At 40.0% G+C, this 23,182-nt stretch overlaps 1 protein-coding gene across 1 annotated transcript in view; it reads left to right on the top strand.

The window, feature by feature from the left end:
- The window catches only part of PRIMPOL (primase and DNA directed polymerase), a 1,324,073-nt gene that overhangs the window by 1,166,193 nt on the left and 134,698 nt on the right, over positions 1–23,182 (top strand). Inside the window, exon 11 of the mRNA XM_044089849.1 lies at positions 2,616–2,662. Within this exon, the coding sequence (XP_043945784.1) occupies positions 2,616–2,662 (47 nt within the window). The remainder of the gene's footprint in view (positions 1–2,615; positions 2,663–23,182) is intronic.

Genomic DNA, 23,182 nt, shown 5'->3' with positions numbered 1-23,182 from the left:
ATCTTTTATAGCATTCAGTACCTCAAATACAGTTGGTGTAAACTTTGATATCCATTTTCTAAGTAATTACTTTTTTGGCAGCCAACAGAATTGAAATTAACAATGCCTTACTATGTCTAGGCAACTCAGATCCTGTATCACAACTCAAAAGAATCATTTTCTTACATCCATTTGCTCACCCAATATTTCTGACAGAGTACTCTGTAGGGAATTTTTTAAATCTGCCAACTCATTACACTCCCAAACACTTGTTCCCACTTCCCTCTTTCTTCTCCATCACACCTCCAACATTTGCTATCTTCTTAGGGAAAAAATATTTGAAGTCTGCTTGGGGTATAAAAATACATATAAAACACTTCCAAACAAGGATCCTAAACCTTCTAGACTTGGTATTATACTTGGGAGCCATACATATGTCTTCCCATTGTTTTTTTTTTTTTGTTTTCCAGTTTCTCTTCCCTGTCTTTTTTAACCTCCTCTTATTGATTCTTATAGTTATTATGTAATGTTCTATATGAATATGCCCTACTAATTATCACTTTTTTAACAGCTGCTTCTGTTCTAGATTCAACTAAAAACTTTACCAGAGCAGGTCTTTCACTTGAAATTCCCCTATCACTTTCTCTGTGAAAAAGTACTGTAGGAGTTATGTCCCTACAGTCTGCAGCCTTTGCCCCCTTCTTCCCCTCTGCCCTTATTAAGAATGTCCCCATCACAGTTCCCTGATGTGATCTTCAGCACTAGTATAATGCCTCCTTTTCCTCTTGTGGTCTGACATGAGAAGACTTTAGTTCCTTTAGCGTCTGGTCATATTCCTTTTTATCCATCTTGTGCATTTTTCTGATAACTTTCCTCTGGATTCTTTTCTAGCAACCTGATATCCTTTTCCTTGAATGGTATTTGAAACTGCTTACAGCACTTAAGGTGTAGTCTGACTAAGGTCCAGTAGGGTGGAAGCATTCGGTCTGTGTTCGCCATCGAATGGGCTAACCATTGAACGGCTGAACATCGAACAATAAGCATCGAAAGTTCACTCGGCGAACTTTCATTTCATCAACAGGGTAAGTAACTGTCCAAAACTTCCCTGTCTCACACACGGAAGTGTTTCAAACCCAAACAGGTGGGGTGGCAAAGCCCCCCACACCACCCTTAACTATATATACCAACTCTGAGACTGCACTACTGTGGAGCAAAAGGCCTGGAAACACTTCGTGTGTGAGATGGAAAAGTGTTGGGCAAGTAGTTACTTACCCTGTGGATGAAATTAAAGTTTGCTGAGTGAACTTTCAATGCTTATTGTTCATTGTTCAGCCATTCGATGATTAGCCCATTCGATGGATGACAATAGACCCAGAAGCATTACCTGTTTGCTTCTGGAGTATGTTCTTTGGAGGATGTACCCTAGAGTTCTGTTTGCTGACGTCACTACTTTCTCAGTATGCTATTGATAGTGCACTTCGTGCGTGAACACCATCTCTAGATCATTTTCCTGTTGTCTTGCCATCAGTTCTGCTCTCCTAGCTAATATGTCACACCAGGGTTTCATTGACCTACGTGCAGTGTTTTGCATTGGTTTGTGGTGGACCTCAATGGTTGCTTCTCCACACATTTATTCAGCCTTTCCAAATTCTTCTCTAAACATTTTTCAAAATCCCCCACTGCAGCAGCCAACTTTGTATGATCAAAAAAAGTGATCCTGTTCTTTTTTTTTCTTGAGATGTGTTTGAAACAGACACATTAAAGAGTACTGGACATAGGATAGACCCATGCAGTACTCCATTAGTTACTTTCCTAATTCCTGACACTGACTGTTTTACCACAACCTTCTGTGTCTTTCCATTCAGCTGGTCTTGGACTTGCCCCAACCCTTCCAGTATTTCTGTCAGCCTCCTATGGGTGACTGAGTCAAAGGCCTTACAGAAATACAGGTAAACTATGTCTACTGGTACTCGTATCGCAAATTCTCCTGGAACGTAGACTCGTAGCTTATGCTTATGTACAGACATTAGTCTGTTCGCTTGGAGGAGTTGCTGTCCTTGAGATTGTTGTTTTTTAGAAGTTACTACCATCCTTCTATTCAAGTTTCTTTCTGTGACTTTCCTGCCTCTTTTGTTAAGCTAACAGGATTATAGTTCTCCACATTTGTTTAACTTATCTCCTTGTACATGGGTACCACAATGTCTTCCATTGCTGTGCCATTTCTGCACAAGCCAGTGATCTGTTGGAGATCTTCATCAGGGGGTCTGCCAACACAGTGGCCAGATTACTGAATACTGTTGGAGGAAACCCATCTATCCCTTCTGCTGTGTCCTCTTTAAGGGTAGCCAGTTCCCCTCTAAACTTTCTCTCACCTTCTTTTCCATAGCAGCTGTCTGGTGCCATGTTTGTTAAGTGATCTGAGGAAGACTTTCCTGTGTGAATGGTATCTACAGTAGAGCTGCTCTACAAATGAGATATTTTCCATTTATGTCTAATCAGTGTGTGATGACTTTCTATTGACAGTATTTGATAAAGTAAAAAGAAAATGGCTTGCCTGATTAAATTTCTTCCTTGCAGTTTATTAAAGTAAGTTGCATTCTTGCAATTTACTAGATTTTTTTTCTTTTATACTTCAGGTTACCCTTTACCACCTGAGGTTTGTCTGGATTTCATTTTTACTGAGGTATGTAACCTAAATTAGTGCATGTTGTCTTTTAAATACTTGACATCATTATGTGTTTAACTATGCTTTTCAATGCATCTCAGTGTTCTCGTCAACTGAGCAGAGCAACGTAGAGAACATTTGCCCCAAGCCTTTCTCAGTTCTGACCATTTGATGCCAGAGATTGTAGAAACAGGCCTGCTGACATAATCTGTTATAGTCAGTATGTGAGCTGGGCAGCTGATATGCAAGTTTTTTTATGGATTGTTTGTATTTCATACATTCAGGAGACAACCTTGTATCATTTTGACCACTACTACCACGAATGCACAAGATAATCGTTCAACAACACGATCCTTTGTTTAAGTAAACCAGATTATTTTCTTGAAAGGTGTAAGAAATTCCTCAGTTGTTTTACTTTTCAGCAGATTTAAAGCCATTGTCTGGAATATAACTTTTCTTTGTAAATTGCTTGGCAGTATGCATTCCCTTAGTCTTTAAAGGCATAGTCAGGCAATTCAGTAAGTAAAGGTGTTCAACATATTTATGCCACACCATTTATTCTTTGTCTCACAGTGTAGCAAATGGAGAAAAAGGGAAAATGTTTGTATATTTTATAGTGCCAGTAACTCAAAGTGAAAGTTCTGATTCCTGCTAAAAGAAGTACCAGTGTAAGTCCTAACAAATTTGTATTGTTCTCCAGTGATCACACTTTGGAATGGTGACGGCATTAGTTGTTTCATTACCTTTGCTTGAAATTCATAAGCTATATGCTATTTTCAGTAGTCCACTTGTTAAGTGGGGTTATCTCCTTTTTTATTTTAAAGTATCTTCAGTTTTTAAGAGCATTTTGTTTTCTTTATATGTGCATGTGCATGCCTGGGGAGGAACTGATGGATCCTTTTCATGATGGGTATTGACTGGCTTGTGCTGAATACCCAGGAATTAAACTTCTGAACAACAGAATGACTGGTAAGTGATGCATTTCAAGGGTATTTTGTAGAGGAAGAGTCCTCATCAATATGTCATTTTATGAAAAGGGATATTCATCTATGCCTTTCTTTCACTTTTGTTAATAAAGCAACTTCATCTTCAACCAAAATAAATTTATTTGTTCTTATAAAACTGTTTGTTTTTAGATTACTCTCTCTATGCCTTCCTACACCCTAAAAAGGTGTTCAAAGTGAATTGGCAATCCTCTAGCTTGCCTGTAGGTGTGTATGTGGTATCCTGCAGTGGAATGGTATCCTACTCAGGGTTATTTTCTCTGCCTTGTGTCCCTTGAGTGCCGGGACAGTGACACAGGACCAAGGGGTTGACATTAGTGAGATCCCCTTTCCACCCAAAGAAAGCACCACATGGCAATTTCCGTGCTCTTCACTATGGGAAATTCAGTCAATATGAATGTGCCCCTGGATATGTGCACTCCCTCCCTCCCCAAGATGGACTTGCCTATTCTTCCCTGCCTTGTATCATCAAGCATCTGAGCCACTAATTGAACGGGGGTCACCTGGGCCATGGTCAGGGTTGTGTCCCTCTAAGCTACTAGCACAAGCAAAGTTTGCAATTTAGAGTTGTATGTTTTCAATATAGATTCTTGCAGCAGTTCTTATTCTGCTATACTAGCTACAAACTGCAGTTTTTGTATGTAACATATAACTTGTATACAGTATTTGAAAATATATTTGATGATGCATTATTGTAGGGGTGATGTTTCAATTTTATCTTAACTACCAAAATCACTGCATATTAAGAAATGGCTAATTTTCATTTCGGTATGTTGATGTACAGTAGTTTACATTTGCCAGTTTGCAGTACAAATCTGATGTCTTAAATAACAGTTCATCATGTACTAATTTGGATTTGTAGAATGCACAGATCTGTTTCCTATTTTATTGTTAGTGTGATGCCCCTGCACTGGCTTAGTAATCAAGGACCCTCAGTCCTCACCACTGGCAACAGTGGGAAACGTACACACTGGGAGGATGACAAGGACACACACAGAAAAGTGCAATTTCCTTTAAGAGCACACATAAATCACAGTCAGTCAGGGGCTGGTTTCTCTCTCTTTCTCCACATCCCCAATAAGACTCCCCACTGGCACAACTATAGGGTTGAGATTTCAGATGAGTAGCCAAGCCAAAACCTCCAGCAGTCTCTCTGTCCAACCTGTGCTTCATGTCCCTGCCCAAGTAGCTGACACACACATACGCTTTGAGGTTTGATTTATATACAAACACAAACACCTGGGAAAGGCTGACACAGGTTTACTAGCTGTGTCCCCTTCTGCCCAGACTATAAGGTAGTTCCATCTGCCACCAACCACTCTTATCAGCTACTTTAAAGCCCTTAGCAAAGGGTGACCAATTGTACTGTGTAATGTTACTATTAATCTAAATGGTAGTCTGACCAAGAGAAAGGCTATTTAGGAGTGGCCTGTACAGTGTCACCATATAGATATGCAGGTACTCTAAGAGCTTAAATATCTCTAAAGAGACCACCCAGCATTCAAAGGTTTAAATATATTTAATAATAAATAATAAAAGAACAAGACAATACTAAATAAGTAATCAGTTACATCAGAGTTCAAAATCACAAGAAATATTTAAAACAACATTGCAGGACAATCTCAAATGTTGTTGTTGTGTCTTTTGGCTTTTTCCGGTTAAGGGTCGCCACAGCGGAACTCCGGTCCGCTAATGATTGGTAGTTGATTTTTACGTGCCGAGTTACCAGCCCTGACGCACAACCTTCAACTAAGGTATGCCCATTCATGCATGTTTCCACGCAGAAGATGCTCTAGCTGAGAATCGAACCGGACAGCGTCTTACTGTGAGGCGACAATAAATAATGAAAATATCTAAGCTGTACTTTTAGTATATTCCTATCTGAATCTAAAAAAGGTACTATGCCCTAAAACTAACTTACAGCAAGGCCAAGTGCAGAAGTTGATTATGAGTGGATGTTGTCAGGTCAAAAGACAGATACAAAATGTACTCCTCCTCTCTCTCAGAGAGTTTGTAAATTATTACTGCTGGGATACTTGCAGCATAACATCACTTTTTGTCACCTGAATTTAGTTCCCAGGCTCAAAAAACAACTCACTGCAGATGGTAGCATTTAACATCTCTCTCTGAAAATAAATAGCCTTCGGATGTTTGCAACTGCTAGAAGACATAAAACAATAAAACACTTACAAAACAATACAGAGTCCCCTTGTGTAGATATACTGTCTCCTGTTGACTGAAACTGAAAGATAACATCCCTTGTTTATGGCCTGTCAATAAAGTACTTCAGGCTCAACTATTCTTAAGTTTTGCAAGCTAATCTCATGTTAAAATACATACATCTAAACAGTTACAGTAGTATACAAAATATCTCTTCAGCCAACTTGTCTATGCAGTTGGACATACAGTACTAATATAGTGGTAACACAAGCAGTTACATCCTGCTGATATTCACAAATGGCATGTAGCTGTTTACAAAATGTCAGATAGCTGTGTTGGCAGTATCTCCTTCTGTCACACTTCTATATAAGTCATATTAATATTCTCAAATGACATGTAATCATTTACAAAATTCTAGATAGCTGGGCTGTCAGTATTTCCTTTTGTCACCGTTAATCAACAGCATTTGGGAAAGTAAAACATGTTATTTAAGGCTGTTATTATTATTAGTCCATATATCTTTTTAAAGAAGGTATATGCATGTTTATCTTTTATGCATGTTTAACACAGTTTGTTGTTTTTTTTTAACTTCTGGTCTAAAGTTATGGCAAAAACAGCAGTATTATCTGTATGTATTGCCTGGCATCCATGTAGAAATAGGTGAGATTTGTTTTGTTGCTTCCAAAAGCATGAGAATTTAATTCATTAGAAAAAGATATGAGTGCATATTTTCTTAGTCCATTTGAGGAGCACATTTTAAAGTAAGTGAAATGGTAATAATCCTATTGCTATTACTTACTCTTTAATCTATCATTTTTCTATTTGCTTAGCAGGTCAGTTATTATAGAAAAACCTAGATAGCTAGAAACAAATGACTAATATCAATGATGTTCCTAGATGGGACCTTACCGGCTATTGCTTCGTTTGAATTTGACATTTTTTAGTAAAATCTCAAATTTAGGAATGCCCACATACCTGGCATGACAATGCTATGACATAAAGCTCCAGGTACATAAGCACACTCTTCCTTTGAGCCCACCATTTTTTTTGTCATTTGCATAGTTCTGATCTTGCTCTTTGCTGTCACTAGTAAAGACCTCTCTTTTCTGCATCTATATCCCATTATTGAAATTTTACTACATCGAATCAATAAAGGTCGAACTTTATTGATCGAAGTAGTAAAATATCGAATAACGTAAAAAAATAAATAAATAAATAAAAACCTAACTAATGTAGGCAGGGGGGCATCCCCCACACCCCCCCCTACTTAAATATACCAACTTCAAGACGACAGTACATTTTGGTAAACGGAAATCTCCCCTTTACGGAGATTTCTGTTTACCTGCGCAATGTTCTGAACTTTTAACATTGTCATGCCAACAGTATCGTATTCGATATTGTCAGCTTACGACAACATGAACTAGACCCTATTTTCTTGCTTAAGCATTATACAAAGTTTCCATCTGGTCATCAGATTACCAGCCAAGACCCACACTGGCATTTCCTGCACTGTCTCTTGGAACAGCACAATGTTGATGAATGTTAGAGGGCCAGAGATTCACTCTTACATCAGAGGTGCGAAGAGTTGTTAGCCCATTTTGCTAGAAATAATGGTTGAGAGCTTTTTGTGTGGAGGCCAACAGGAGGGACCTCCTCACAGCCTGGTACATATGTCGGAGCATTCTCACAAGGACAAATACTCAGAGGTGAGTTCTAGGCCTGAGTCTCTTCAAGATTAGTCCAGTGTCCAACTTTCATAACCTAAACCCTTTACCTTTCAGTTATTGAAGGCTCATGCTAAAACTAGATCTCAGCTGAAGACCTTGGATTGGGGAGAGTCAAACCTCAGTCAGTTCTCTTTATGTCAATGCCACTCTCCTTACTTCAACAGCCGTGTCTGACTGTCTTAGGTCTTCTGACATGCAATTCTTCCATCTGTTTTGCTGGGCATTCTCATTTCCTCTTACCTTCTTCCTGTCTCTTCTAAATCTCATTCACCAAATCATCTTTGTCTTTCCTGCACATGTACCCAAACCAGCATAATCTGTTCTCTTTTATCTTCTATGTAGTTGGAGCTATTTTATCCTCTGCTCTGGTCATCATTTCTTCATCTGTTGTGTATTGTGCATCCTACCATCTGTCTGAGGAACCTTATCTGTATCACTTCTAGCTTCCAGAGTTGATCTGCCTACACTACCCATGTTTCTGTGCAATACAGTAGTAGTAGTAGTCACACCACTGTTTTTTTACAGCTTTCTTTTCAACTTCTTTGGTGTTCTTCTGTTGCACACTACACCTGACAGTCTGTGCCAGTTAGCTGCACTCCTGATTCTAGTTTTGGCCTCCTTATTTAGACTTTCCTTCTTTTCATCAACTCCTCCCAAATACTTGAAGCTGTCAACCTCAACTGTTTTCCCTTTATCTCAGTTTTCAGCTTCTTTTGCTATCCCTCATTTGCTGCCTTGACAGTTGTCTTGTTTGTACTCAGTTTTATCCTGTGTGCCTTTGATTTTGCATTCCATTTCTCTATCATTTGCTTATGTTAGTGTTTAGACTGCTTGTAATGCCACATTGTGTACATGCAGCAGCTTTGTTACTATGTCCCCTCTGACCCGTTTGCTAATGTAGTGCATCACCAGTAGTGAAGTTCAGTGGATTCAGAGCTAAACCCTGATCCATACCCACTCCTACTGAAAACCCCTCTGTGAAGTCTGAACACTGGTCTTGCATCATTGGATCCTTACACATAGCCTACAGTAATTCTACCAGTGTTACCGGGACTCCGAACCATTACAGAACTACCCAGATTACCTTTCTTGGAAACCTCTTGTATGCTTTATCCAAGTCTGGGAATGTCCAGTTGGACTTCTGTTGTCTTTAACTTCTTCTCCACTGTCTGTCTGTCTTAAAACATTGGGGTGGTTGTGCTGCTTCCTGATCTGAATTGTTCATCTTCTATATTACTTTCTACCACTCTGCATATTTGTTTATCAATCACCATCCCCAACATTTTCATGCTTGTCACATTGAATATCACACTGCATTTTCATGCATTGCGACATGCGTCTGATACCTCTGTACTGCCCACAGTTGTGAATGTCACCTTTGTTTTTGTACACGGACACTGGAATGCTTATTCTGCAGTCATCTGGAACATGCCTGTCTCTCCATACTGCTATGCATACTTTCAGGAGCCATTTCTCCCTTAGCTTATCCAGCATATTTTTTAACATCTTTATTAAATCACAATTGACACAATGATATAGATACACATACATTAATAGAAAGGGATAAAATGTTCATTATTTTCATGCAGTATGCATATATAGTATCTTTTTAACAATTGTTATTCACTCCATTATGTAAGCTGCAAAATCCCTGCCTTCCCTTAAATCCTGCTTGTCTTCCTCCTGAACATTATTCTGTATGCATTATTCCCACAAATTCCAGTTTTCTAACTTGCTTATTCCTTTTTATAAAGTTCCCACCTTCAGTTGTTTTGTCTGCTTTACAATATTCAGTACTTCAGTTACAGTTGGTTTAGATGTTGATCTCCATTTTCTAGCTGTTGTTTTTTTGTTTTTTTTGCAGCCAACAGAATTAAATTTAATAAGGCCTTACTATGTCTAGGCAATTCAGATCCTGTGCCCCAGTTCAAAAGAATCATTTTTTTTAGTTGCAGTCACTTGCTCCCCCAACATTTTTAACAGAGAATTCTTTAAGGCATTTTTAAAAATTACCAACTCTTTCCTTCCCAGAAACATGTTCCTAGTTACTTTTCTCCTTTCATTCACACCCCCAGCATTTACTATCTAATTGAGGAAGAATGCTCCGATATCTGCTTGGGGTTTAAAAATACCTTTCCATGTACTAACAAGAACAAATTGTAAATTTTACAGACTTAGTTGCATGCTTGGGAGACATACAGATATCCTCCCATTGCCCCTTTGTAAATTACCTTTCCAGTCTCTCTTCTCATTGTTTTCTAAAGTCCTGCAGTTAATTCTTGGGAGGTAAACACCTTAACCAGTATGTCAGTTGGGTAAGCTCCGTTTTCTCCCTTTATGGAGTGATATATAAGCTTTTGAAAGTGAATTGATGTGTCTTCTTGTATGGAAGTGGAAAGTAAAGACTTGATCGCAGGAAGCTTTGTAGCATCTGCTTCTCTGATCTGGTGTTATCTTCCCCTCTAGTGCATTCCATGCATAAACCTTTTAAAATACAACCACATCAGACATTTAGGGACAAAGCAAAAGTCATCTGTTAGTAACCACCCGGTGGGAGGGTTACTAAGGGGGTTTGTTGCTTTCTGGAAAGTGTGTGTGTGTATGCATATGTTTTCTCACTGTGTTAGGGTGCTTGTCAGAACAAGTCAGTTGTAATGTCCTTTAAAATGAAATAAGTTTTTGTTCCTACATTCATTGTTATTGTCGTACTGCAAACCAAAACTGTAGTGGATATCATAGAGTTACTGTCAGAGAATAACTAGATCCTTGTGTATACTAAACCCAATTGATAATCATTTTGAAAAGTTCCTCAACCAAGAAAAAAGGCAAAAGGCTTTTAGTAGAAATCATAAGTGGTCCTATGAGAAAAGTATATTAATAGTAGTGTTGTTTATATGTGTTTACAGTACAATGGGAGGAGTGAACTGAGGCAGGTGTCTTCTTATTGCTTTCTATCTTCACTCACTGGGATAGGGCCAGAAGATTCCATCTCATTTGCATATACCCAAAAAGTAACCAATAGGGTGCCAAAAAATATGGTGTGCTGCCTCTGCTAGGAGTTCACCCCTTTACAAAGAATTATTTTGCAGACAGTGAATAACACCCATCTAATTATTGGGAGGAGTTGAGAAATAGCATTTCTCATTTAACTACAAATATTTAGTGGCATCTTTATTTGGCTGTAAGACTGTGGACTTGCTGTTTTCTGCCTGACTATTGCTGATCTCTGTCTGCATTTGATTTTTCCCTCCCAATCGACCTACTCCTGTAGTGCTTTTAAAATTGGTGGTATTTGAGTTGCCCACCTCTACTATAAATCTTATTTTGGACACGCTTTCCAGTCTCATCTTATCAGCTCATTCTACCAAGCACTGAAAGATCAACTGGGAAGGCTCCCCCCCTTAATCTCTTAAACTTGAGTTATGTTCTGTTTCCTTCCTTCCTGCTTATTAAAAAGAAATTGCAGTTTATTTAGCTGCTTTTATTGTGTCCGTGATTTTTCCTACTTTATGAATGTGCAGCAAAAAGCTAAATAAAGTATTCATTTGCATTCAGTCTGCTGCATTTATCTCTGCTTGTTAGTAGCCTGATTACATTGTAACTTTTTTTAAGCCTCTTAGTTCTGATTTAAGCACTTGGGCTCCTAAGCCTCTTAGTTCTGATTTAAGCACTTGGGCACTTGGGCTCCAAACTAATTATCTTACATTAGGAAGGTTTGTGGTCTACGCTGCTGTGACAGGAGAGGTAGCTTATACCCTTCTGAGTTGGGAATTGCTGGTTTAAGGCTTATTGTGCCTATTATTCTAAGTGTCTTAGTTCTGGTTTAAGCACTTGGGCTCCAAACCATATATTTTATATTAAGCAGGTTTGTGGTTCACACTCTTGTGGGAGTAAAGCGTAGTTCCACCCTTCTAAGTTGTGAATTGCTGGTGAAGGCTTATTGTGTGTTATTCTAAGTGTATTTTTTTCTGTTTTAAGCACTTGGGCTATTATGAAGGTTTGTGGTCTACACTCTTGAGGCAGGAGAGGATAGCCTACAACCTTCTGAGCTGGGAATTGCTGTTGTAAGTCTTATTGTGCCTTTATTTGATTGGTTAAAGGGCTAGCTTGTTTAAAATTTGAATCTCTGTACATGAGGCATTTGGTGAAGTTTGGCGACCACAATGCTTGAGAAGAAGAGTGTTGCTGTTTTCTGCTAAACTCTACAAAAGCTAAGACTTACATTACCATATCCATTGTTTCAGCACTTCTTGTCTCATTGAGTGTTTCTGTGTTGAATAGCTGCACTTTTTCAATCTCTTTACACTATTTAGTCAGAATTGCTTTGGTTCCATTTTAGTGAGAGTAGAGGGGACCCGAGTCATTTCCTGGCCTGGGGTCATGTAAAGGAAAGAAGAGTGTGCTATTTTGATTGGTCAAAGGGCTTTGTTTGTGTTTTATTTATGAAATCTCCGCTGTCATTTAAGCACACTGCTTGGCTCATAACTTGTGAGCTCAAGGCATTTGGAGACCATTCTACTTGAGAAGAAGAGTGTTGCTGGATGTTCTTTGTTTCACTGTTGCAGTCATTACATTTGGGTAATCTGCTGGCAGGTTGCCCTCAGTCAGCCTGATTAACAAAGTCTTGGGTTCTGCGTCGGTTGCTGTCCCTTCTTCCATGACATCAGGTCATCATAAAACATGCAGCTGACACCATTATATCAGTCTTTCTTGCCGTGCGGTGCCCGAAGCAGAAGCAGTTCGCAAGTGCCGGTTGGCCGACTCCTGAAATTTTCGTTTTCAAGTTCAGATCCGAAGTCTTCAACTAAAAAGCTAAGTACCCTGTTGGAGAAACTTTTTCTTGCTCTTTACCCATGTCAGTAAAAGTTAATAATTGCATTACTTGTGGGAAGCAAATACCTCATAAGGATTTTCATTTGTACTGTATTCCTTGCCTAGGCCCTGACCACAACATACCTTGCTGTCGGTTCTGTGCTTTATTTAATCAATGCACTATCAAACGTCGGTACATTTTTGCTTCTAAATATTTTGGCTCACGCTTTAATTATCCAGAAATGTCGTCAGTTAGCGATCCGACTACAGGAATACCTAAAAAACGCAAAGAAAAAGACAGAGACAGGCCGTTGAGGTCCAAAACTGCTGACGATGCTTCTCCTAAGCCAGTCGCCAGTTTGCTGGTACTCAGTGAGGCACTTTCGCAGCCCCTGATACCCGCTACTTCTGATTCGCAGGCCTGTACTGAGACCCATTTGAAGTATGCCGAGAGATGCTTCAATTATGGAACTCGCAGATGTCTCTACCTTGGATGGGTCCGGAGCCGCTGTGCAGTCACCGGCTTCTGAGGGTGTTTTCAGGCCTACAGATTTGTATATTAGACCAATGCCATCTTCAAATCTAAGGCCAAAATCTCGACCTATACCTAAAAAAATGACGCCTGGGCCACATGTGCAGGCCCCTATGCATAAAAAACAAATGATCAAAATGGCTGAAGATTTAATTACTCTGATCAGGGGTAGCCAACTCCCCCATTCTAAGAGGCCTAGGCAAGATATTGATTATGAATCTTCTGAACAGGATTCTATTTCTTCTGACTCTTCTAATGAACAGGAATTGTCTATACCTACTTATGAGGACTCTGATGCAGAAGATTCCATTCCTTCTGCTTGGCCCCCTGAGGATTTTTCTTTTGGAGAAACTTTACATACCTTAAGGGAACATTTCCACTGGGAAAGTCAGGATTTTTCTGAATCTAAAAAGAGACTTAGGGATTTTCTTCTTCTTCCTCAGCATAGGCCTTTGGCTATACCTCCTGTTCTAGACATTGTTGATGATGTTTTTTCAGAATCTAGTATGGCTCCCGATTCTCTGCCTCCGGCTCCTTGTAAGCCAGACAGATACTACAGGGTTCCTGACTCCCACAAATTCCTTTTCAAAAATGCTATTGCAGATCCTGAATCCATTTCTCAGGGTCCCAAGGGCATTAAGGCTTCTACTGCTAAAAATCCTACCCCTTCTGATAGAGATTCCAGGGCGCTGGATAGATGGGGTAAGAAGGTTTACACTTCTGCAACCCTGGCAATCAGAGCTTTAAACTGTCAATTTCATATGCTAAAATATCAGCAGCTTATAATGGGACTGCTTAAACAGAAAATTATGTTGATTTCTGACTGTGTGGAAAATAAAGATTTACAGGATTTATTGCATTCAGATGAACAAGTTGGAAAACATACTTTGCAATGCGGTTTTGATTCTTTGGAGGTCTCTTGCAGAGCTGCTGTAACTGGGTCTGTGCTAGAAAGGCATGCTTGGCTCAAAGAGCAAAATCTGCCTGATCGTGTTAAAGCAAAATTGTTAGATGCTCCTTTACAACAGGACTGTCTCTTTGGTAATGAGGCTGAAGAAGTTCTAAAAATATGGAAGATAAAGCTAAATCTATGCAAACTGTGAAATATTTCTTACAAGTACAACCTCCAAGATTTAGTAGACACTGGCCTACTAAGAATTGGTCCTTTTCAGTTCCTTCGAGAACCACTCAAGTCAAACCCAGACATTCCAAAGGCACCAGGTTTCGGTCCCAAGGGACTTTCAGAACAAAACAATGGGGTGCCTCCTCTTCCAAATCTGGAAACAACAAGACACCTCCCTATGGTAAGCAATCTGAATGACTTCCCTTTACACTTACCAAGCACTTACCTTTTAGCTGCCCCTTTGGGGGGGAAACTGGCTCTTCATGCAAAAAACTGGCAACTTATAACCCAGGACAAATGGGTTTTAAATATAGTATCCCAGGGATACAGATTTCATTTCCACACGTTGCCAATTCCAAACGGATGGCTAGACCTGCCCCCAAATCAGTGGGCAGAGGCCCAGAAACAAGTACTTTCCCTCATGAGCATGGGGGATATTCAACTAGTACCAGAAGAGGAAAAGAAACGAGGTTTCTATTCAAGACCTTTCCTGGTACCCAGAAAAGGCAAATCTTGGCGTCCAATTCTGGACTTATCTACTCTAAACACCTTTCTGGACATCCCATTTCAAGATGCTGACACTTCACCAGTTACTTCCTATGCTAGGCAAAGATCCCTGGTTGGAAACTCTAGATTTAAAAGAGGCTTACCTGCATATCCCAATCAGGGAATCTTGCAGAAGATACCTCCACTTCAAAGCAGGCTTCTTGCACTACCAATTCTCTGTACTGCCCTTTGGCTTATCTACTGCGCCCAGGGTCTTTACAAAGTCCCTGGCTCCAGTAATTGCATTTTGCATGCAAAGAAATATTCAAATATATCCATACCTGGACGATTGTCTAAATCAGGCAGAAAGCAAGGACATTCTTCTAAAACATCTGGCGTTTGTAAACAGGGTTCTAATTTGTCTAGGGTACACTATAAATGAAAATAAATCACAACTGTTACCCTCTCAAAAAATTACATTCCTGGGTGCACGCTTGAATACAACTGACCAGATGGCTTTCCTTATGCCAGAGAAGCAAATTCATTTGGTGACTTACATCAAACAGGTAGCCACAAAAACCCTGCTTTCTGCAAGGCAAATACTGTAAGCCTTGGGGTTCATGGCCTCCTGCATTCTTCTAATTCCATATGCAAGACTGCATATGAGGAAACTTCAGTGGTACTTAAAAAGTCTATGGAGTCAGCATTGTCACAACCTGGAAACAATGATTCCTGTCATACCTTGCCTGCACCTAGAGTTCCTATGGTGGGCAGAGGCCTGCCACCAGAACAAGGGACTGCCATTCACACCACCCTCTGCCACCCAAACCCTAACTACAGATGCATCAGACTGTGCATGGGGTGCTCATCTGGCAGGCAAGTGCATTCAGGAAAAATAGAGCCCAATTCAAATGCACCTTCACATAAGTCATAAAGAAATGCTAGCTGTACAGAATGCACTGACAGCCTTCAAGGACTACCTTCATCCAGGACAATTACTGATAAAGACAGACAACACCACAGTTATGTGGTACATAAACAAGCAGGAGGGCACACACTCCTACCCCCTTTGCAGACAAGCCATGGCATTTTGGAACACAGCCTTGACCTATCAAGTACAACTACAAGCTCAATTCCTGCCAGGAAAGTTAAACACTCTGTCAGACGATTTAAGCAGAAATCTCATGGACCCACACGAATGGAAACTCGAACCACAGATTTTCAACATGTTGACATGCAAATGGGGGAGCCCAGACATAGATCTTTTTGCCTCACCCCAGAACTATCAGTTGGACAAATTTTGCACAAGAACTCATCACAAAAAAGCCTGGAAAGTGGATGCTCTGTCCTTCAGCTGGAAAAACCTGTCAGTCTATGCCTTTCCCCCTCTGCCTCTGCTCTCCAAAGTTCTACTAAAAGTCAAACAGGACAAACTAAGAATGATTCTGATTGCTCCAAACTGGCCTCGCCAACACTGGTACCCACTCCTGCGCAGTGTGTTTCACCTTCCACTGTGGCACCTGCCTCAGACACCTTACTTACTGTCTCAGCAGAACAACCAAACTCTGCACACTCAGCTCCAAACTTTGAATCTTGCAGCGTGGCTAATCACCTAAATTCACCCTTAGCATCCCTCAGCAAACCTGTGATGGATGTCATTTTGGAGGCGAGAATACCTAGTACTAGAAAATCTTATGCTGACAAATGGAAAAGATTATGTGCCTGGAATCAATCTCAAGGGATAAGCACAGCAGTGCCCAACATTCCTCAGATTTTATAATACTTATCTGAGATGCTTCACAAGGGCCTGTTCTTTTCTTCCATAAAAATCCATGCCTCAGCCATTTCAGCTCATTACAACACAGAACCTCCCCTCTTCTCTCATCCACTGCTAAAGCAGTATCTTAAAGGGGCCAAAAACTTAAGACCACCTAGGAGAGCTCCAACCCCTGCCTGGGACCTTAATTTTGTATTGGAGAAATTCACTCTCCCTCCTTTCGCGCCAGCTGCAACTGCAGACTTAAAAATTCTCTCATGGAAAAAAGCTTTCCTTTTAGCGTCACTTCAGCAAGAAGGATTTCCGAATTACAGGCTCTTATGGCAGTGGAGCCTTTCATAATTTTTCATGCAGACAGGGTTTTTCTAAGAACCAACCCATCCTTCATGCCTAAGGTGGTATCCAGTGTGGCTCTTAATCAGACAATTAATTTGCCAACTTTCTTTCCCAATCCACAGAACAAGGGAGAGCGGATTCTGCATTCATTGGATGTGCACAGGCACATTAGATTTTACTTAAACAGGACTAAATCTCAAAGAAAATCTGAACAACTGCTGGTAGCATTTGCTGCAGGGGCAGAGGGAAAGGATATTTCAAAGCAAACCATTTCCAAATGGATAAGCCATTGTATTTGTTTCTGTTATATGCACCATGGAAAAACTGTCCCCCAGGGGATCAGATCCCATTCCACCGGGGCTGCATCTACTTCAACAGCCTTTCTCAGAGGTGTTCCTACCAGGGACATTCTAGAAGCTGCTACCTGGAGCTCAGTTCATACTTTCACCAAACATTACCATTTACCACTTTTCTCTAAATCCAGAGCTGGCTTTGCCACTGCTGTCCTGCAGGGCTTTATAGCTGGTCCTAATGCTGTATAATTCCTTCCACCCAACCATAACTTTGGGAATCTACCCAAATGTAATGACTGCAACAGTGAAACACGAAGAACATAGTACAGTTGTATACACTTACCATAAATGTAGATGTTCAAGTGTATTCACTGTTGCAGTCCTGGTTACCCTCCCTTCAGCCCCCCTATTTTTCTCTGGCTATACTTCTACTTTCTTTTACTATGCTTAAAAGCCCTTTTGGTGTGTTTGCTTTTGGGATTGGAGGTATATTTTTTGTGTGTTTAATTTTATTTGCTCTCCATTTGGGGGGCACCTGACATCTGGGGCAAGAAAAACTGATGTAATGGCGTTGGCTGCATGTTTTACACCCCTGATGACCTGACGTCATGGAAGAAGGGACAGCAACTGACGCAGGACTCAAGACTTTGTTAACCAGGCCAGCTGAGGGCAACCTGCCAGCAGATTACCCAAATGTAATGACTGCAACAGTGAATACACTCAAACATCTACATTTATGGTTAGGTGTACACAACTGTACTTTTCTGCTAAACCCTACAAAAAATACATCTACATTTATGGTGGTGTACACAACTGTACTTTTCTGCTAAACCCTACAAAAACTAAAACTTACACTACCATATCCACTATTTTGGTACTTGTTTCTTGAATTGATTTTGTGTTTGTTTTAAATGTCTGCACTTTTGACCTTTTTTTAACAGTTTTTAGTTGGAACTGCCTTAGTTCCACTTTAGTGAGAGTAGAGAGAGCATGAGTCATTTCTGGTCCAGGACTGTGTAAAGGGAAGCAAAGTGTGTTGTTTTTGATGAGCCACATGGCCTTGTTTATGTTTTTTTGTTTTTTATTCAAATCTCCACTATTTAAGTGCAGCAGTTGCACAGTGCTTTGCTGATCACCTATGAGCAAGCTAAGGCTTACATTATCATATCAACTGTTTTGGCACTTGTTTTTCACATTGTTTTTCTCACAGCTTCATTAGTTGTTTCTCTGTTGACTGTCTGCACTTTTTGACCTTTTTTTTACAGTATTTGCTGTCTGCACAGTGGTGCCTAGCAGTGGATATAAAAAGTGTACACACCCCTGTTAAAATGCCAGGTTTTTGTGATATAAAAAAATGAGACAACAATAAATCATTTAAAAACTTTTCCCACCTTTAATGTGACCTATAACCTGTACAATTCAATACAAAAACAAACAGATCTGTTTGGGGAAAAATATAAAAAATAAAAAACATACAATAAACCGGTTGCACAAGTGCACACCCTTAAACTAATACTTTGTTGAAGCACCATTTTTTTTTTTTTTTAAATACAACATTCAGTCTTCTTGGGTACACTCCTGCCATCAATTAAGGAGACTTTGATTAAACCCAAATAAAGTTCAGCTGTCGTAGTAGGATTTTCCTGACATTTACTCAGTTGCCTGCTACGGCAAAAGCCATGGTTCACAGAGAGATTACATAGCATCAAAGGTATCTCATTGTTGAAAGGTATCAGTCAGGAGAAGGATACAAAAAAATGTCCACAGCATTGAATATGGCATGGAACACAGTGAAGAAAATCATCAAAAAGTGGAGAAAATATTGGACAAGAGTGACGTTCAAAGAACTGGATGTCCCTCCAAAATTGATGAAAAGACAAGATGAAAACTGGTCTTGGAGGCTGCCAAGAGACCTACAGCAACACTGAAGGAGCTGCAGGAATTTCTGGCAAGTACTGGTTGTGTACTACATGTGACAACAATCTCTCGTATTCTCCATATGTCTGGCCTATGGGGTAGGGTTGCAAGACGGAAGCCTTTTCTTACACAGAAAAACATCCAGGCCCGGCTAAAATTTGCAAAACAATAGACTGCGTCTCCCAAAAAGCATATGGGAAAATGTGTTATTGTCTGATGAGACCAAGGTTGAACTTTCTGGCCACAATTCCAAAAGGTATGTTTGGCACAAAAATAACACTTCGCATCACCAGAAGAACACCATCCCCACGGTAAAGCATGTTGGTGACAGTGTCATGCTTTGGGGTTGCTTTTCTTTAGCTGGAACTGGGGCTTTAGTTAAGGTGAAGAGAATTATGAACAGTTCCAAATACCAGTCACTTTTGGCCCAAAACCTACAGGTTTCTGCTAGAAAGCTGAAGATGAAGAGGAATTTCACCTTTCAACAAGACAATGACACCAAGCATACATCCAAAGCATCAAAAGAATGGCTTAACCAGAAGAAAATTAAAGTTTTGGAATGGCCCAGCCAGATCCCAGGCCTAAATCCAATAGAAAATCTGTGGGGTGACCTGAAGAGGGCTGTGCACAAGAGATGCCCTTGCAATCTGACAGATTTGGAGCGATTTTTGCAAAGAAGAGTGGGCAAATATTGCCAAGTCAAGATGTGCCCTGCTGATAGACTCCTACCCAAGAAGACTGAATGGTAAATCAAAAAGTGCTTCAACAAAGTATTAGTTTAAGGGTGTGCACACTTATGCAACCAGCGTATTGTACATTTTTTATATTTTTCCCCTAACAGATTTGTTTGTTTTTCAATTGAATTGTACAGGTTGTAGGTCACATTAAAGATAGGAAAAGTTTTGCAATGATTTATTGTGGTCTCATTTTTTTATATCACAAAAACCTGGCATTTTAACATGGGTGTGTACACTTTTTATATCCACTGTAGTTGCCAATATCTCGCACCATAATCCCCCCTTGTAATCTGTATCAATGCCAGTCTCTCACAGTGTAAGTTTCCCTTAAAATGCCCTCCTGTCTAGACAAACTTTTTTTAATCTACTAGAGCATCTAGTTTGTGCATAGCTGAGCATTGCTCATCAAGTTCCTTGTCTTATTAACCTATTCAATATTTAAATTTCTCTCACTCCTCACTAGTAGATCAGTAGCCATGGATATGCACTTCCTAACTCTCTCTGTGATTCTGATTGAGATGGATATTCTGAGGCATCGTAGCAATTACCTCATGTATACTGACAGCCCATTTATTCTTTATAAAACAGATAAAGTATGCGAGAGGTGTAAATGTACTTCAATGCGGGAGGCAAAACTCTCACATACAACCAAAACTACCCCTTTAGAGGTTGTCTGTGACATTTGCACCATGCCTACTGCACAGGATAAAAACCTTACACATAAAACTACCTATGCTGAGGCACTTACAGGTAACTTTCCTAAAACATTAATACCGCTGCACAGCACAATCAAAAAAAGGTCTTCAACCATCACTTAAACACTCTATTAAAATACCACCCCCAGCTACACATAGTAACACAGTGAAGAAAATCATCAAAAAGTGGAGAAAATATTGGACAAGAGTGACGTTCAAAGAACTGGATGTCCCTCCAAAATTGATGAAAAGACAAGATGAAAACTGGTGTGACAGGAGAGGTAGCTTATACCCTTCTGAGTTGGGAATTGCTGGTTTAAGGCTTATTGTGCCTATTATTCTAAGTGTCTTAGTTCTGGTTTAAGCACTTGGGCTCCAAACCATATATTTTATGACTTTGGGTCTCTCTGTACGCAAGTTGGCTGTGTGCTGGTTTGCCTCTACTTCTAAGCCCTTAAGGCAAACCAGCACACAGCCAACTTTCCTGGTCATTGATAATTCTGCAGTGAGGCACACCAATGCTCCCCTCACCAGACTAATTAAGGAGAGAGTCACAGTCAGCTGCCTTTCCAGAACTAGGATCTGTCAAATCACACAGGCATTCAGGTCACTGAACTACAGGTAAGAGTATGGCCCATGTGAGTGTTAAAAACCTGAGATGTACCTACGCTGACTATATAAAATGAGACATGATCGAGTTCGCTGATCGTGTCTCAGGCAGGTATTAGCCTAACACTGAGCAGAACACTATTTTCTCCAAGGATGATGACATTTTACCAACAGAAAGTGATTGATTTTAACAATTGGCTAAGCTTCTGGTGTCATTCCAAGGTACATTATTTAATGGCCTACCATGCTTCTCTGCCAGGGATGAAGATCCGCACTTCTCTTTTTTAATTTCTCCAAGTCTTTTGGGTTTCTAATGCCATGACAGGAATGGACCCCATTTCTAAGTCAAAGTACGATTAAAGTTCATGAAATTAGTTTTGTTTCAATCTTTGATGTCAGCCAGTAGTGCTCTTCGCAGCACCCACAATCTGCCCAGTAATGACTCCTTCTGCAGTTCGTATGGAGTTACATGTATTGGTAGCATATTTAAATGTGATTGTAAATTATTTTTATAAGACCCGTTGCTCCTACTACTATTGGAACTTTCTGGGTATCTTTCTTCCACATTACTGTCATTTCTGCCTGCAGATCCTGATATTTTATGACTTTGGGTCTCTCTGTACGCAAGACAATGTAGTCACTGGGTGTGGTAATTTCAATGATCAAAGCTACTCTTGTCTTCTTTTCTTGGACCAATATATCTGGTTTTTTACCATCTATCTTTTGAACTGTTGGTAATGGATGATCCCATATGATGCAGACTTCTTCATTTTCTATGATGCTTTGTGGATCATCTTTCCAGTGTTTTTCAACCACTTCAGTACCATAATGTTTGCACAATCCCCAGTGCAATAGTCACGCCACATTGTTATGCTTTTCAGTACAGTCCTTCTGCCATTAGTATGTCGCAACCAGCAACGAGGTGTGCAACTGTTTCCAGTTCGATTTTATAAAACCTACATTTGTCTGTTTCTCCCACATGTTCAATGGACTTAATAAACCAACGTGTACACAACCCACTATCTTGGGCCATCAGTATTAACCTTTCATCTCTTGGTTTGAATTTGCCTCTCCTTGACCACTCCTGTGTACATTAGGAAGGTTTGTGGTCTACACTGCTCTGACAGGAGAGGTAGCTTATACCCTTCTGAGTTGGGAATTGCTGGTTTAAGGCTTATTGTGCCTATTATTCTAGGTGTCTTAGTTCTGGTTTAAGCACTTGGGCTCCAAACCATATATTTTATATTAAGCAGGTTTGTGGTTCACACTCTTGTGGGAGTAAAGCGTAGTTCCACCCTTCTAAGTTGTGAATTGCTGGTGAAGGCTTATTGTGTGTTATTCTAAGTGTATGTTTTTCTGTTTTAAGCACTTGGGCTATTATGAAGGTTTGTGGTCTACACTCTTGAGGCAGGAGAGGATAGCCTACAACCTTCTGAGCTGGGAATTGCTGTTGTAAGTCTTATTGTGCCTTTATTTGATTGGTTAAAGGGCTAGCTTGTTTAAAATTTGAATCTCTGTACATGAGGCATTTGGTGAAGTTTGGCGACCACAATGCTTGAGAAGAAGAGTGTTGCTGTTTTCTGCTAAACTCTACAAAAGCTAAGACTTACATTACCATATCCATTGTTTCAGCACTTCTTCTTGTCTCATTGAGTGTTTCTGTGTTGAATAGCTGCACTTTTTCAATCTCTTTACACTATTTAGTCAGAATTGCTTTGGTTCCATTTTAGTGAAAGTAGAGGGGACCCGAGTCATTTCCTGGCCTGGGGTCAGGACCAATATATCTGGTTTTCTACCATCTATCTTTTGAACTGTTGGTAATGGATGATCCCATATGATGCAGACTTCTTCATTTTCTATGATGCTTTGTGGATCATCTTTCCAGTGTTTTTCAACCACTTCAGTACCATAATGTTTGCAGACTCCCCAGTGCAACAGTCACGCCACATTATTATGCTTTTCAGTACAGTCCTTCTGCCATTAGTATGTCGCAACCAGCAACGAGGTGTGCAACTGTTTCCAGTTCGATTTTATAAAAACCTACATTTGTCTGTTTCTCCCACATGTTCAATGGACTTTATAAACCAACGTGTACACAACCCACTATCTTGGGCCATCAGTATTAACCTTTCGTCTCTTGGTTTGAATTTGCCTCTCCTTGACCACTCCTGTGTTCGTTCCTGATCAACATGAGGTTCTTCCTGAAGTTTTCTATACATGCAACTATATTTATGCTTTTTCCACATTTCTTGCCTTCTCATTTGATCCTTCACCTTATATTCTTTTCTTTTGTCTTTTGGCACATTTAGTTGCTGCCTGATTTTTATCGA

Source organism: Protopterus annectens, chromosome 12.part0, assembly GCF_019279795.1.
Source record: "Protopterus annectens isolate FY-2018-M chromosome 12.part0, PAN1.0, whole genome shotgun sequence".
NCBI classification, from domain to species: Eukaryota; Metazoa; Chordata; order Ceratodontiformes; family Protopteridae; genus Protopterus; species Protopterus annectens.
The sequence above is the reverse complement of the archived record's forward strand: the minus strand, read 5'-3'. Positions and strand labels throughout refer to the sequence as shown.